Below are 16640 nucleotides of genomic sequence, written 5' to 3'. Positions count from 1 at the left end.
TATTTGACACAAGTTGAATTCCTAGCCCTTCCATTTAGTGAAACTGTCCAGTACTCAGTTTTGAACTGAAGCACATCACTTCCAGTCCAACACTTAACTGTCAAGCCTAGATACGCCAGAGGTCTCCTTTCCTCTGTTCTGTCAATGGAGTGTGTTCCTGAGTGGCTGCGCTGTCAAGCTGAGTTAAAGAATATATGTAACAATAGAAGGACAGATGGCAAGAAAAATAAGCTGTTATTTTAAGCCACTGAGATTTTGGAGGTGCAAGTTATTGAGTATAATCTTTTATGGTCTCATCCTCTTCTGGAATTTCAATTTATCTCATACTCTAAGAAGTGATGATAGTAGGGAAATTGCAATACTTTGAGAGAAGATCAAATAGAAATGTGATGGACCATCCAGAATCCTGGCAAAAGTTCAGTCATGATGACCTATCTGGTTTGAATAGAGGAGAGAAATTAGCCTGGAGAGATGATCGCAGGATAAGTTATGAAAAAACAAATGGGTGATATTAAGTGTTCTTTACTTCAAATTTAAGGTCAATGAATAATCAGTGTACAATTTTTAAGCAGCTTACACTTTCATAAATATTGGCTATTGAATTGTTTGGAATGAAGTAAGATTTAAAATGGGAATGTGCTGAGATATTGGTGCAATAGTTTATGCAAGACATTCCAGAGATAAGCTATAATATGATAGCAATTTTGAGTATACATGGAGCGATTTAGGTAGTCTTTGCAGAGAAAATCAGTAGGATTTGCTGATAGACTGGAAGTAAAAAGGTTATGGGACAGAGTTCCAGAATTATTTTTTGACTTTTTGTCTCTTTGTATATGTCATTCCTTTATATTTTTTGTATGGGCAATTTTGTGGAGGATATTAACATGTACTAAAGTGAAGAAGTAAAAGGGAGCAGTTGTGAGGGAAAACAATTTGTTTGTATTTGGGGATGCTGAATGAGATACAGTGCAGTGTCTAGCAATCAGCTATGCAATATGTTGTTTTAATCTCAGGGGGCAGGTCTATGCAATATTTGTAGAGACATTTTCATTCACAGCAAAATTAAGCACAAAATACTGAGATTTCCTACATGTCTCCTGCCCTGTCCCATATACAGCTTCCCTAATCAGCAATATCCCACATAGGTGTGGCATTAATAACTACCAGTGTTCATAATTTACAGTAAGATTAAAATAATAAACTTCTTAGAGACATTTACATTCACAGCACTATTGATCATGAAGTACAGAGGGTTCTCATCTATCTCCTGCCCCCTCTCATACACAGCATCCCTCCCCATCAGTATCCCACACAGGTGCGGCACATTTGTCACACTTTAAGAACCAACAGTCACATGAATGTCAGCCAATGTCAATAGTTAGCAATAAGGTTAACTCTTGTGTTGCACATACTGTTTTGATAAATATACAAAGACATGTATCTACCCTTAGACTATAATACAGAATATCCACTATCCTAAAAATCATCCGTGTTCCACTTATTCATCCTTTCCTGCCCCCATATCTCTGGAAGTCACTATTTTTTCCTTTCTTCATGGTTTTGCCCACTCCGTTAAGCGTTAGTTTTGAATTTGGGCTGTTAGTTATATGAAGAAATGATTTTGTGTTGGCTGTTTATTGTGAACATTACATCCCTCAGAATAAAAAACAGAATCTGGGTGGAGCAGAAGACCCTAAGTCAGAGGTCTAAGGTTTCTGTGAACAGAGATTGTTCCTGAAAACCTGATAGCATTAGAAAGCATGAAAAGTTGATACTAGAGTAAAGACATAAAGACAATAATATTTTTTTAAAAGTAGAGAAAGGAAAATGGTTAGAAATACAGTCAGAAGAAAAGAGGACAGAGATCCTGCCTCCTTCTAGATACTGTAAGTGGGGTAGAAGGAGTATACTTAAAGGATTATAGGGCAAGACTTGAGGTTGAGGTCAGACCAGGAAGTACATGGAATATTCAATGAAGAAGCTGAGAATATTTGGGGATTTTTAAATCATGTAACAGGAATTTTTACTTTACACTGTTATATGAATACATGAATATTTTGATAAGATATATGATATCGGATATGCATTCTACATTGTTCCAAGTCACTGTTTCTGCTCCTGAAGTAATCACTTAAATGTTCTGGGGCCTTTTTTATTATGTTATTTCATAATTTTTGATAAAAGATCTATGCCTTATGAATATTTAATTCTAAAGGCATAGAAATCAAATGTTGGGATAGTGTGAGACTTACATGCATATTTGCTATATCTTAATAATTCAGAAATATTCAGAATTCTCCTGTTGCCTTATTATTGACCCAGTAACACACATACGTGTATATATAATGTGTGTTTGTGTGTATTTATGATCTTGTTTATTTTACCAACGATGTGGAACCAAGGATCTAACTGAAGTTTTTTATGTGAACTTGAGGATGTCAAGAAAGTATAAGAGCTTTCGAGTATTGAAAGGAATCTTGTTTCTGCTGTCTCCACCCAGCAGAGGGCTCTCTGGGGCACTACAACAGCACAGTCATGTCTCTGGAGCCAAATAATGCACATGATCTCACACACATGAAATAAAAACTTTTCTGAAATCTTTGATAGCAGTAAAATATAGCAAGCATTTTCATGACATTTAATTGAATAATTCATGTGATTAATTTTGGCTTTTGAATATTTCGAAAAGATGTAAGTTTATAATACAACTAATTATAAAAAGCAGAGACTGGGAATTCCTGTTGTGGCACAGTGGAAACGAATCCAACTAGGAACCATGAGGTTGTGGGTTCAGACCCTGGCCTCGCTCAGTGGGTTAAGGATCCGGCATTGCTGTGAGCTGTGGTGTAGGTTGCAGATGCCTCTCTGATCTGGTGTGGCTGTGGCTGTTGCATAGGCTGGCAGTTACAGCTCCAATTCGACCCCAAGCCTGGGAACCTCCATATGCTGTGGGTGTGGCCCTAAAATGACCAAAAAAAAGACAAAAAAAAAAAAAAGCAGACACTAACGGGCACTGAATCTACATGTATCATACTAATGCAAGAGCCAAAGTGAATGTGCAAAATAACATAAAGAAGATGAAAAGTAAAGTAATTGTGAAGTTTGAGGCTCTAAAAGAAAGGAACACGATAGGAGAGCCCAGTAAAACTTGAACCTTTCCACAAACATAACCACATTTGAGTTCATGTAGATACAGTGAGTTAGGGTAGGTACAATGAGTTAGGATAGGAACAGTGAGTTAGGGTAGGTACAGTGAGTTAGGGTAGGTACAGTGGCAGATGATAAGTGGAAGCCCCTTTTTTTTTTTTTTTTTTTTTTTTGTCTTTTTGCCATTTCTTGGGCTGCTCCCTCGCTCGGCATATGGAGGTTCCCAGGCTAGGGGTGTAATTGGAGCTGTAGCCACCAGCCTACGCCAGAGCCACAGCAACACGGGATCCGAGCCACATCTGCAACCCACACCACAGCTCACGGCAAGGCCAGATCATCGACCCACTGAGCAAGGGCAGGGATTGAACCTACAACCTTGTGGTTCCTAGTCGGATTCATTAACCACTGCACCACGACTGGAACTCCGGAAGCCCTTTTGTTAACTACATTTGGGCCTTAATCCCTATGCAGATCGCTCTGGTGAATTAGCCTGGATCATTTGGTTAGACTCAACTTTACATAGCTACTTCTTCCCTTGTGTCAAAATCCTATCAATAGTCAGGCAAATATGTCAAATTAATGAGATCCATGTAAACATTAAAATAAAAAAAAATAGTTCCATCATGCCCTAGGTATAAATAAATATGACTAACATCCATGAGGACACAGGTTCGATCCTTTGCCTCAGTGGGTTAAGGATCTGGTGTTGCCATGAGCTGTAGTGTAAGTTTCAGATAGGGCTCAGATCTGGAGTTACTGTGGCTGTGGTGTAGCCCAGTGGCTACAGCTTTGATTTGACCCCTAGCCTGGAAACCTCCATATGCCGTGGGTGTGGTCCTACAGAAAAAATAAATAAAAATAAATAAATAAATAAAATATTGAAGTCCCATTTTTGGAATAGGTTATTTTCTTCTTTAATTTGTTCCAATCTATTAAAGAAGTAAAAGGAAAACCACACTTACCCACATGCGTGTGTTCTTATAACACTGAGTACAGTAGTCCTCTAAGAAATGTGACCCAACTAGGCTTCTGCAGTGAGACTCAGACTTTCATCTCTTTCTTGTAAGGAAGACATAGGTAAAGGTTGGGGATAAGAGTGAAGAATTTCCCTCCCACTACAACATGATAAGATGTCAACTTGATTCCACATAATTTGTGGAATTATGGAAAATTTTTTTTTAATCTCAAGTCTTCAGAATATGTTAATAATACTCTCAGTTCATATCATACTGTAATCAGCCCACAGCAGACATCTCTTTTGATTTATTTTCTTACATTGTTTTTATCTTCTTCCCTTCCATTACCCCACAACCAGTAACTATCTAGTCAAAAGCACTTAATATTTATCTTCTCATTCCAATTTACACAAATAACTGGATTGTTGAGCTATATGTAGTACTGATTTGAGTTCTTTACCTAAATAATGTTATGCTATAATTTATATTTTCTTCATATTAGTCTATGCATTTTAGGGTTTTTTCATATATCCAGGTTTCTATTTATAAATCTATTTCATTTATTCTGACTCTTTCAGGGAGTTTTGTTATACATATTACTACATTTTGCTTATTCTCCACAAAGGACAATCTGGTGTCCCCATCTCTGTCCTACAACAAAGAATATTGGAAGGAAAGTTTGAAACTTGCATATGTTTTAGATTTTTATTAAAAGTAGTATTGTAGAATGATTGGTTACAGATGTACTAAATTTTGTTGTGCATTTAATTTCATTGAATATCTGCACAAATCTATTATTTCATCATGAGTACTTAGATGGTCACATCTTCTACATGTTATCTTCATCTTAATATCATTCTATTTTTAAAAATGTGTGTTTTGTAAAGGTAAAGTGATATCACTTGCTGAATTTTATTTATCTCCATTAATTGCAAAGTCGTACATCTCAGAAACTTATCAGTTATTTTATTTTCTCTCTGTGAAACTTATATACACAATACATTTTTTTCAGATAGCCTATTTTTTCTCCAAATAATATAAATTGTTTCCATATTTTAGAATATTTAGGTATTAATCCTTGATCTAGCTATTGCAAATATCTTCCCCTGTGATTTCATATATTTATTATCATTACCTATGATTTCCTTTTCAAAAATAACATACTATAGTTGATGTAGTCCAATCTTTATTTTTATACTTTATGATTTGTACTTTTCAAATTCTCATTTAAAATATGTGTCTCTCTTCTAGGGTTAAAAAGACGTTCTCTTGTATTTTATTTTTAAATGTATAATATTATTTTTGTGCATGGTATGAGGGTGTGTTCTAGTTTCATTGATTTATATGCAGCTGTCCAGGTTTCCCAGCAATGCTTGCTGAAGGGTTGTCTTTTTCCCATTTTGTGTTCTTGCCTCCTTTGTCAAAGATTAATTGACCATAGGTGCCTGGGTTTATTTCTGGGTTCTCTATTCTGTTCCATTGGTCTGTATGTCTGTTTTGGTACCAGTACCACACTGTTTTGATGACTGCGGCTTTGTAATATTGCCTGAAGTCTGGGCGAGTTATGCCTCTTGCTTGGTTTTTGTTTTTCAGGATTGCTTTGACAATTCTGGGTCTTTTGTGGTTCCATATAAATTTTTGGATTGTTCTAGTTCTGTGAAAAATGTTGTGGGTCGTTTGATAGGCATGGCATTGAATCTGTAGATTGCTTTGGGTAGTATGGCCATTTTTATATTATTAATTTTTCCAACCCAGGAGCATGGAATATCTTTCCATTTCTTTATATCGTTTTTAATTTCCTTTATTAATTTTTTATAGTTTTTGGCATATAAGTCCTTTACCTCATTGGTCAGGTGTATTCCCAGGTATTTGATTTTTTGGGGTGCAATTTTAAAATGCATTGTGTTTTTGTATTCCTTTTCTAATGCTTCATTGTTAGGGTATAGAAATGCAACTGATTTATGAATGTTAATCTTATATCCTGATACTTTGCTGAATTTGTTGATCAGTTCAAGTAGTTTTTGGGTTGAGTCCTTAGAGTTTTCTATATATAGTATCAAAATAAATGGATGAAAGACTTAAATATAAGACTTAAATATAAGACAAGACACCATCAAACTCCTGGAGGAGAACATAGGCAAAACACTCTCTGACATCAACCTTATGAATATTTTCTCAGGTCAGTCTCCCAAAAAAACAGAAATATGAACAAAAATAAACCAGTGGTACCCAATCAAACTGACAAGCTTTTGCACAGCAAAGGAAACCAAAAAGAAAACAAAAAGACAACTTTCACAATGGGAGAAAATAGCTTGAAAGGATGCAAGTGACAAGGGCTTAAACTCTAGAATATACAAGCAGCTTATACAACTCAACAGCAAAAAACCCAACCACCCAATTGAAAAATGGGCAAAAGACCTGAATAGACATTTCTCCAAGGAAGATGTACAGATGGCCAACAAGCACATGAAAAAATGCTCAACATCCCTGAGTAGCAGAGAAATGCAAATCAAAACTACCATGAGATACCACCTCACACCAGTCAAAATGGCCATCATTAATAAATCCACAAATAGCAAATGCTGGTGGGGGTGTGGAGAAAAGGGAGCCCTCCTGCACTGTTGGTGAGTGTGTAAACTGGTACAACCACTATGGAGAACAGTATGGAGGTACCTTAGAAATCTATACATAGAACTACCATATGACCCAGCAGTCCCACTCTTGGGCATATATCCGGACAAAACATTCCTTAAAAAAGGCACATGCACCTGAATGTTCATTGCAGCACTGTTCACAATAGCCAAGACATGGAAACAACCCAAATGTCCATTGACAGATGATTGGATTCAGAAGATGTAGTATATATACACAATGGAATACTACTCAGCCATAAAAAAGAATGACATAATGCCATTTGCAGCAGCACGGATGGAACTAGATACTCTCATACTGAGTGAAGAAAGTCTGAAAGGGAAAGACAAATACTATATGATATCACTTAAGTCTGGAATCTAATACAAGGCACAAATGAACCTTTCCACAGAAAAGAAAACCATGGACTTGCAGAATAGACTTGTGGTTGCCGAGGCAGGGGCTGTGGGGTGATTGAGGAGCTTGGGGTTTATGAATACAAACTATGGCCTTTTAGTGGATTAGTAATGAGATCCTGCTGAGTAGCACTGGAAACTATATCTAGTCACTTGTGATGGAGCATGATAATGTGTGAAAATAGAATGTGTACATGTATGTGTAACTGGGTCACCATGGTATACAGTAGAAAAAAAAATTGTGTTGGGGAAATAACTTAAAAAATAAGGAAGAAAAAAATAAAATAAATATATAATATTATATTTTTATATGATATATTTAAGGTATTCACATTTTTTAAATTAACACATGGTAGGAGGTATTTCTCTCTCTTTTTTTGTCTGAATAAGGAATATGTTTTTATACCACTACCTAATAATAATCCACCCAGGGTGATATTTTTACACTGATTGTCTCGGTGAATTATCTCAGTTAATTTCTTTCTTTCTTTTTTTTTTTTTTTTTGTCTTTTTCTACAGCCACACCCAGGGCATATGGAGATTCCCATGCTAGGGGTTTAAGCTAAGCTTAGTAGCCCCCGGCCTACGCCAGAGCCACAGCAATGCAGGATCTGAGCCGCGTCTGCGACCAACACCACAGCTCACAGCAACGCAGATACTTAACCCACTGAGCAAGGCCAGGGATCAGACCTGCAACCTCATAGTTCCTAGTTGGATTCGTTAACCACTGAGCCACAATGGGAACTCCCTATCTCAGTTAATTTCTAACATGCTGCAAGGGCACCTCTAATTTAGATCATGTTTGTTTGCTGAATAACCAGTGACTTCAGGTCATATTTTAAACTGTGAAATGGTTAACATATGAATAGACAGAATTATTCTAATTATTCAGACACATTGAAAAAGGTGTGACTATCTTATTCTTGTAACTGTAAACTTTCATATTACAAAGACTGTTTCTTTCACAGGAGTTAGAAGAGTTTGTCCAAAGCTCTGGAAGAGACGGAGTTGTGGTGTTTACTCTGGGGTCAATGGTCAAGAACCTCACAGAGGAAAAGTCTAATATGGTTGCATCAGCCCTTGCCCAGATTCCACAGAAGGTCAGGTAACCTTATTTTTTTAGGGGCAGCTATTTTAAAATCCATGAATATCTCTTTAAAAGTGCTCAAATATATGTGAAAAGTTATTGGTATTGTCCTTGTCAATTTAACTAAACTATAAAGAAAAAAAATTTAAATGTTAAAAAACAACAGTTGTTTTCTTACTTTAAACCTGGTATTCATTACTAACAGGAAAACATATCAAAGCATTTTCCTTAAATAATGAGTTAAGTTTTATCATTCACTACTCTTTAACAATCAGTCAGCTTTGTGCCTAGGTTTTAGGGATTCCATGTAATTTAACCTTGTTTTATTATTTGTATTCTTTTTTAAAAATTTGAGGCATATATGAAGTAACAACCGTCATGATGGAGAATCAAGGAATAGATATTCAAAAGTGTAATCTTGATTCACAAGATGCCATGGGTCTGTATTTCCTTGCCATCCTTATCATTAATGGATTTTGATCAGGCCCTGGTTGAGCCTGGGACTGAAAGCTTAGATTCCTAGAATATTCCTAAATTGTGAATCTTCTATTTAAACAGTTAAAACCTTAATAATATAATAAAACATTTATGCAGTTCATTCTATGATTTCTCACAAATAATAATTTTTATACCATTCTAGTTTATAACTGAGTGATGTTCTTAAACTACCAGAGACACTCTTTTCCCCCTTTTCCTTTAGTTAAAATAAACAATTGCATGTAATTTTAAGTAAATGGTTGTAATAATTTTTGTATTCATAACTGAATTACTTTAAAATTGTTTTAGGGAAGCAGTACCATTTAGATATTTGAAAAGCATCTTGAAAAAATATGGAATTTTCAATTGCATTAAAATACAATATGTAGGGGTAAAATCAGAGTAGAATCAGAAGCACCAAGATCTGTCTTTCTACCTAAACAAAATTGTACTAGCAAAAACTGGCAGAAGTATTGATATTGGAACTCTGGAGACTGTCTGAGCACTTGCAACTCAAACATAGAAAGCATGACTCAGAAATGTGGTTGATTTCTTCCCTTTAGAGAGGCAGCAGCTTCAAAACCTCCACCACCCAGCATTATGGCAGCTAGAATGCCTGTATTCCTTCTGTGATTGGTAAAACATGTTGGGCAATAAAGAACTTATCCTCCAGCTATTGAGAGTCTGCATTCTGATTGCTGATTACTGCCATTTGATCATTTGGGTGTAGGCACAGATCAGTGAGCTGAAGAAAAAGTAGTGAAAATCAATGAAGCTGAAATGAAAAAAAAGAAGAAGAAGAAGAAATGAGGCAGTTTAAGAGACCTCTGTGACAACATCACACATAGTAGCATTAACATTATAGGGATCCCAGAAAGGGAGAAAGTGATAGAAAACAATATTCGAAGACATAATGGGTGAAAAATTCCCTTACATAGGAAAGAAAACAGCCATTCAACTGTTGGAAGCACAGAAGCCCAAACATGATCAACACAAATAGAATCACACCAAGATGCATTGTAATTGAAGTGGCAAAATTAAGATCAAGAGAGAATTTTAAAAGCAGCAAGGGAAAAGGAACAAGTTATGTACAAGAAAGCTTCCATAAGGCTATCAGCTGACTTTTGGAAGAAACTCTGGAGGCCAGAAGGTGGCATAACATATTAAAATGATGGAAGAAAAAAAAGTGTGACTAAGAATACTCTACCTAGTAAGTTTCCTATTCATATTCACTGTAAAGATCAAAATTTTATAAAAAAAAACAAAAAACAGGAGTGCCCCTCATGGCCCAGCAGAAACGAATCTGACCAGCATCTGTGACGATGATGAAGGTTCTATCCTTGGCCGTGCTCAGTGGGTAAGGATCCGGTGTGGCTGTGGCTGTGGCGTAGGCCCACAGCTACAGCTCTGATTTGCCCCCCAGCCTTGGAATAAGAGGGTACAGCCCTAAAAGACCATAATAATAATAATAATAATAATAATAACAAAAAATTTTAACGAGCAAGGCAAAATTAAGAGAGTTGGCACCACCAAACCTGGTTTCTAAAAAATGTTAAGGGGAATTCTGTAAGTGAGAATGAAAAAGCCAAAACAGAAACATGAAAATTACAAAAGGAAAAATTTCATTGGTAAAGTCAAACATAAAGTAAAGTTATACAACCATGTGTAAAGCTGGGAGGAAGATTTAAAAAACAAAATTACACTATCATATACATTAGCAATAAATAGTTAAGGGATGCATAATAAATAGGTAAGGGATACAGAAAACAAAAAGATTTAAAATATGACATCAAAACCAGTAAGTGTGGTGGGGGCATAAAATGCAAGGTTCTTAAAATGCATTTGAACTTAAGAGATCAGTAACTTAATCATATATTTTGCATTTTTGCTTAGTACAGTGTGGAAAATATGGGCAATAACTATGAACTACCTCTATGTGTTGTAACTAGACTTATCATAGTGATCACTTGAAATTATAGAAACACTAAATCAATATGTGTGTAGCAGGAATTAACAGTGTTATAGGTCAATTATACTTCACAATAAAAAAAGAAAAACAAGTAAACTTATAAATAATAGATCCGATTTGCATTTACCACAAGTAGAGGACTGGCAAGGGGCAGTTGGAGGACAGTGGTTAAAAATTTTAAATTGCCATTTAATAGATAAATAAATACCAGGGAATACCAGGGATGCAATATATATCATAAATATAATTAGCACTGCTATATGTTGTATGTGGAAATTGTTGCGAGTAAATCCTGAGTTCCTACATCAAGAACATTTTTGTCTTTTTGCCTTTTGTAGGGCCACTCCTGCGGCACATGGAGGTTCCCAGGCTAGGGGTCCAATCAGAGCTGTAGCTGCCAGCCTACACCACAGCCACACCAGATTCAAGCCGCATCTGTGACCTACACCACAGCTCACAGCAACACCGGATCCTTAAGCCATTGATCAAGGCCAGGGATCAAACCCGCAACCTCTTCCTAGTCTGATTCATTAACCACTGAGCCACGATGGGAATTGCAAGAACATTTTTTTCTGTTTCTTTAATTTTGTACCTACATGATGGTTGATGTTCACTAAACTTATTGTGATAATCATTTTATAATGTATGTAAGTAAAATCATTTTGCTAACACCTTAAACTTACATAGTGCTATATGTCAATTGTATCTAACCAAAACAGGAAGAAAAAAAAGGAAATAGTATGAAAAGTTGCACAACAAAATCAGACAGCCTGGGAGACAAAGACAAATATCTTGAAAAATTCAGTTTACTTAAGCTGACTTCTTATTTATAACAATCTATTTTATAGCAACTATTTAATTGCTTTGATTACTCATCTATATGATGATGGTATTAGATCTCAATATTACATTTATTATTAGTATATCTGGTTGTACTGTCCTGGAAGAAATGATTGTATCAGAATGTGAAAATAAACAGCTCCTAAATCAAACTTCCAAATATTCCCAGTGAAGAATGTAAGTTGGTGTAGCAACTTGTGGAAAACAGTATGAAGGATCCTCAAAAAACTAAAAATAAAATTGCTGTGATCCACCAAGTTCACTCCTGGGCATATATCCAAATAAAACCCTAATTCAAAAAGATAGATAGGAGTTCCCGTCATGGCTCAGTGGTTAACAAACCCGATTAGCATCCATGAGGATGGGGTTTGATCCCTGACCTCGCTCAGTGGGTTAAGGATCCTGTGTTGTAGTGAGCTGTAGTGGAGGTCGCAGATGCGACTCAGAGCCCATGTTGTTGGGGTTGTGCCATAGGCCAGCAGCTATAGCTCCGATTTGACTGCTAGCCTGGGAACCTCCATATGCCACAGGTGGGGCCCTAAAAAAAAGACAAAGACAAATACACACACACACACACACACACACACACACACACACACACACACACGAACCCCTATGTTCATTGCAGCAGTATTTACAATGGCAAAGCCATGGAAATAACCTGAACGTTCATCAAAAGATAAATGGATAAAGAAAGTGAAGTACATATATACAGTGGAATACTACTAAGCTATAAAAAATAGTGAAATAATGCCATTTACAAATGGATGGCATGGATGAACCTAGAGATTATCATACTAAGTGATGTTAGTTTGAAAATAAAGACAAACGCCATATAATATCATTTATACGTGGAATGTAAAATATGGCACCAATGAACTTGTCAAAGAAGCAGAAACAGATTCACAAACAGAACAGACTTGTGGTTGCCAAGGGGAGAGGGTCGGGAGAGATGTATAGGATTAGGGTTAGGGGTTAGGTTTAGGGTTAGGGTTAGGTTGATCCCTGACCTCGCTCAGTGGGTTAAGGATCCTGTGTTGTAGTGAGCTATAGTGGAGGTCGCAGATGCGACTTGGAGCCCATGTTGTTGTGGTTGTGCCGTAGGCCAGCAGCTATAGCTCCAATTTGACTACTAGCCTGGGAACCTCCATATGCCATAGGTGTGGCCCTAAAAAAAACCCTAACCCTAACCCTTTGCAGATGCAAAGTATTATATATAGAATGGATAAACCACAGATCCTAATGTGTAGCACAAGGAATTATACTCAGCATCCTGTGATAAAACATAATGGAAAATAGTATAAAAAAAGAATGTTTATATGTGTGTAACTGAATCATTTTGCTCTACAGCAGAAATTAACACATTGTAAATCAACTATACTTCAAGTAAAAAATATTCCCAATGAAGTATGTTATAGGAATTGGATCAAGTTCTATAAATATCATAATTACACAATTCTTCTGTATTAAAAAGATTTTATCAATACTCGTATTATAAGAATTTTTAAAGTTCTATCCCATTATTATTGAATGTCAGCTGTCTCCTCTGTCTCCTGAAAACTGCATCACTGTAAAAATTGCACGTTTCAAATCAACCATAATTATGTCTTCCAACCCAAGAATCATTAAATTAATTAAATTTTAAAGAAATTTTACACAATTTTAAAGGTTATTTTTTATTTATATTTATTACAAAACATTGGCAGTATTCCCCACATTGTGTAATACATTCTTGAGACTATCTTACCCCCAATAGTTTGTGCCTCCATCTCCCCCACTCCTGTATTTCCCATCCCCAATTCCCACTGGATTGTTCTCTATATCAGTGAGTCTGACTAAAAAATAGATTATTTCAGCAGACTTATTTCAGAAATAAAAGGCTGAATTAGTAATCAAAACCTCCCAAAGAGAAAAATTGCTGAAGAGATAAGAGCATTAGTAAGTTCTATCAAGTATTTAGAGAAATAATTCAAGTCATCCTTTTCAAATCTTCAAAAAAAGTGAAAAGAAAGAAGTATTACTAAATAATTCTGTGAGGCCAGATTAACCCTGATATACAAGCCATATAAAAGATAGCACACAAAAATAAAATAACATACCCCACCCATGATTGTTTCTAAGTATAAATATTAAAATACTCAAAGTATTTGCATATCAGATCCACAAGGATATTTAAAAACATATTCACCATAATAAAATGGTATTTTTTTCTCTTTATCCAAGGGTGGTTCACCAAAGGAAATCAGTCAATATAATGCATGATATGAATATAAAGAAGAGGAAAAAAATGTTCACTTTATACAAAAAAGGAAGTGGACAAAATCCAATATCCTTTCCAGATACAAATTCTCCAGAAACTAGGAATCGAGGGAAAAGTCCTCAAAACAGGGTATTTTTGGAAAATCCACAGCTAATACTATACCCACTGTTAGAAACTAAAGTCTTGCCTCCTAAGATCAGGAACAATATAAGGATGTCTACTTTCAGTGCTTCTACTTAACCTCATACTAGAAATTCTTGCATGGGAATTACACAGGGAAAAGAAAGCCATCAAATTGGAAAGAGGATTTATGTGTATTTTCAGATTACATGATTTTATACATAGAAAATTTCCAGGGATTCACAAAAGGTTACTAGAGCCAATAATCAAACATAACAAAGGTGTGGGATATAAGATTTTTTAATTATTATTACAGTGTAGTTGATTTACAATGTTTCTTCAATTTCTGTTATACAGCAAATGACCAAATCATACACAGTTCCCTGTGCGGTACAGTAGGACCCCATTACCTATTCATTCTAAATGTAGCATTTTACATCCATGAACCTCAAACTCCCCATCCATCCCACTCTCTTCCCCCTTCCTCCAGCAACCACAAGTCTATTCTCCCTGGCTGTGATCTGTTTTGTAGATAGGATCATTTGTGCCATATTTTAGATTCTACAAATAAGTGATATATGGCATTCGTCTTTCTTTTTCTGACTTCACTTAGTATGAGAATCTCTAGTTACATCAGTGTTGTTGCAAATTGCATTATTTTGTCTATTTTTATGGCTGAGTAGTATTCTATTGTATATATGAACTACATCTTCTTAATCGATTCATCTGTTGATGGACATTTAGGCTGTTTCCATGTCTTGGCTATTGTGAATAGTGCTGCTGTGAACATAGGGGTGTATGTGTCTTTTTGAATAAATGTTTCTTCTGTGTATATGCCCAGGAGTGGGACTGCTAGATCATAAGGTAGGTCTATATTTAGTTTTCTGAGGAAACTCCATGCTATTTTCTATAGTGGTTGTACCAAGTTACATTCCCACCAGTAGTGCAGGAGCATTCCCTTTTCTTCACACCCTCTCCAGTATTTATCATTTGTAGACTTGTTAATGATGGCCATTCTCACCAGTGAGGTGGTACCTCACTGTAGTTTTGATTTGCCTTTCTCTAATGATTAGTGATGTTGAGCATTTTTTCATGTGCCTGTTGGTCATCTGATGTCTTCTTTGGAGAAATGTCTGTTTAAGTCTTTTGCCCATTTTTCAATTGGATTGTTTGTATTTTTGCTGTTGAGTTATATGAATTGTTTGGATATTTTGGAGATTAGGCCTTGTCTATTGCATAATTTGCAAAGATTTTCTCCTATTCTCTGTGTTGTCTTTTGTGTTTTTTTTTTTTTTTTTTTTTTTTTTTTTTTTTTTTTTTTTAGGGCTGCACCTGTGGCATATGGAGGTTCCCAGGCTAGGGGTTGAATTGGAGCTGTAGCTGCCGGCCTACACCACAGCCACAGCAATGCCAGATCCCAGCTATGTCTGCAACCTACACCACAGCTCACAGTAACACCATATCCTTAACCCACTGAGCAAGGCCAGGGACTGAACCTTCATCCTCATGGATGCTAGTCAAATTTGTTTCTGCTGAGCCACGAAGATAACTCCACCTTTTCACTTTTTTAATGGTTTCCATTGCTATACAAAAGCTGTGGAATTTAATTAGGTACATTGGTTTATTTTTATTTTTATTGACCTTATTCTAGGAGGTGGATCAAACAAGATGTTGCTGTGGTTTATGTCAAAGAGCATTGTGCTTATGTTTTCCTGTAGGAGTTTTATAGTGTTTGACCTTATATTTAGGTCTTTAATCCATTTTGAGTTTACTTTTGTATATGGTGTTAGAGAGTGTTCTAATTTTCATTCTTCCCCATGTAGATGTCCAATTTTCCTGTCACCACTTATTGAAGAGATTATTTTTTTTTCTGCTGGTATGTTCTTGCCTCCTTTGTCATAGCTTAGTTGACCATAGATGTGTGGATTTATGTCTGGGCTTTCTATCCTGTTCCGTTGATCTGTATTTCTGTTTTTGTGCTAGTAAAACCATATAATATTAACACACAAAAATCAATTTATATACAGCATGTCAGTGAACACTCTAAATGTGAAATTTTAAAAATTCTATTTACAAGAGCAACAAGGTAAATATAATATTTAAGAATGAATCTCACCAAGGAATATAAAGTATATGCATAATGAAAATTACAAAATATTATGCCTGTTAGAAATTATAGAATAATTAAATAGAAAGTCATCCCATGTTCATGGATAGGAACACTTAATACAGTTAAGATGTCAGCACTAGCCACAGCAATCTACAGATTTAATGCAATGTCTGTTAAAATTCTAACAGTCATTTTTGTAGAAATGAGTAACCCAAGCCTCAACCTCATATGGAACTGCAAGAACCACAAATAGACAAAACAATCTTAAGAAACGACAGAGTTAAAGGACTCACATTTTCAAACACTGAAATTAGAAATTTACTATAAATCTATAGTGAATTAATAGTGTGATACTGGACTAGAAAACAAAAGAGAAATTAATCCTCATATATGGACAGTTGCTTTTCTAGGAGGGTACAAGACCATTCAACAGGGAAAGGACAGTCTTTTGACAAATAATGCTGGTAACATCTTGATATACACATGCAGAAGAATAAAATTGGAACCTTACCTTACACCATATACAAAAATTAATTCAAAGTGGGTCAGATACTTAAAATTTAAAGTAAAACTGTAATACTTTTACAAAAAAAAAAATCCAAAGGAAAAACTTCATTGCATTAGATT

The 16640-nt window shown here is 35.6% G+C and overlaps 1 protein-coding gene across 8 annotated transcripts in view; it reads left to right on the top strand.

Annotated features, from left to right (window-relative positions):
* The window catches only part of LOC100624700 (UDP-glucuronosyltransferase 2C1), a 47116-nt gene that overhangs the window by 7282 nt on the left and 23194 nt on the right, over positions 1-16640 (top strand). For all 8 annotated transcript variants that reach the window (XR_014812641.1, XR_014812642.1, XR_014812637.1 and 5 more), the window contains exon 3: positions 8119-8250. Coding sequence is in view for 2 of the 8 variants with exons in the window: in XM_013989306.3 (XP_013844760.1) it covers positions 8119-8250 (132 nt within the window). In the remaining 6 variants the exon portion in view is untranslated. The remainder of the gene's footprint in view (positions 1-8118; positions 8251-16640) is intronic.

This window comes from Sus scrofa, chromosome 8, assembly GCF_054392235.1.
Source record: "Sus scrofa isolate SSC_HxYL_T2T_F1_AM1 chromosome 8, Sscrofa_HxYL_maternal_Yorkshire_Landrace_v2.0, whole genome shotgun sequence".
NCBI lineage: Eukaryota > Metazoa > Chordata > Mammalia > Artiodactyla > Suidae > Sus > Sus scrofa.
Note: the sequence above shows the minus strand (reverse complement) of the source record. Positions and strands in the feature narration are given on the sequence as shown.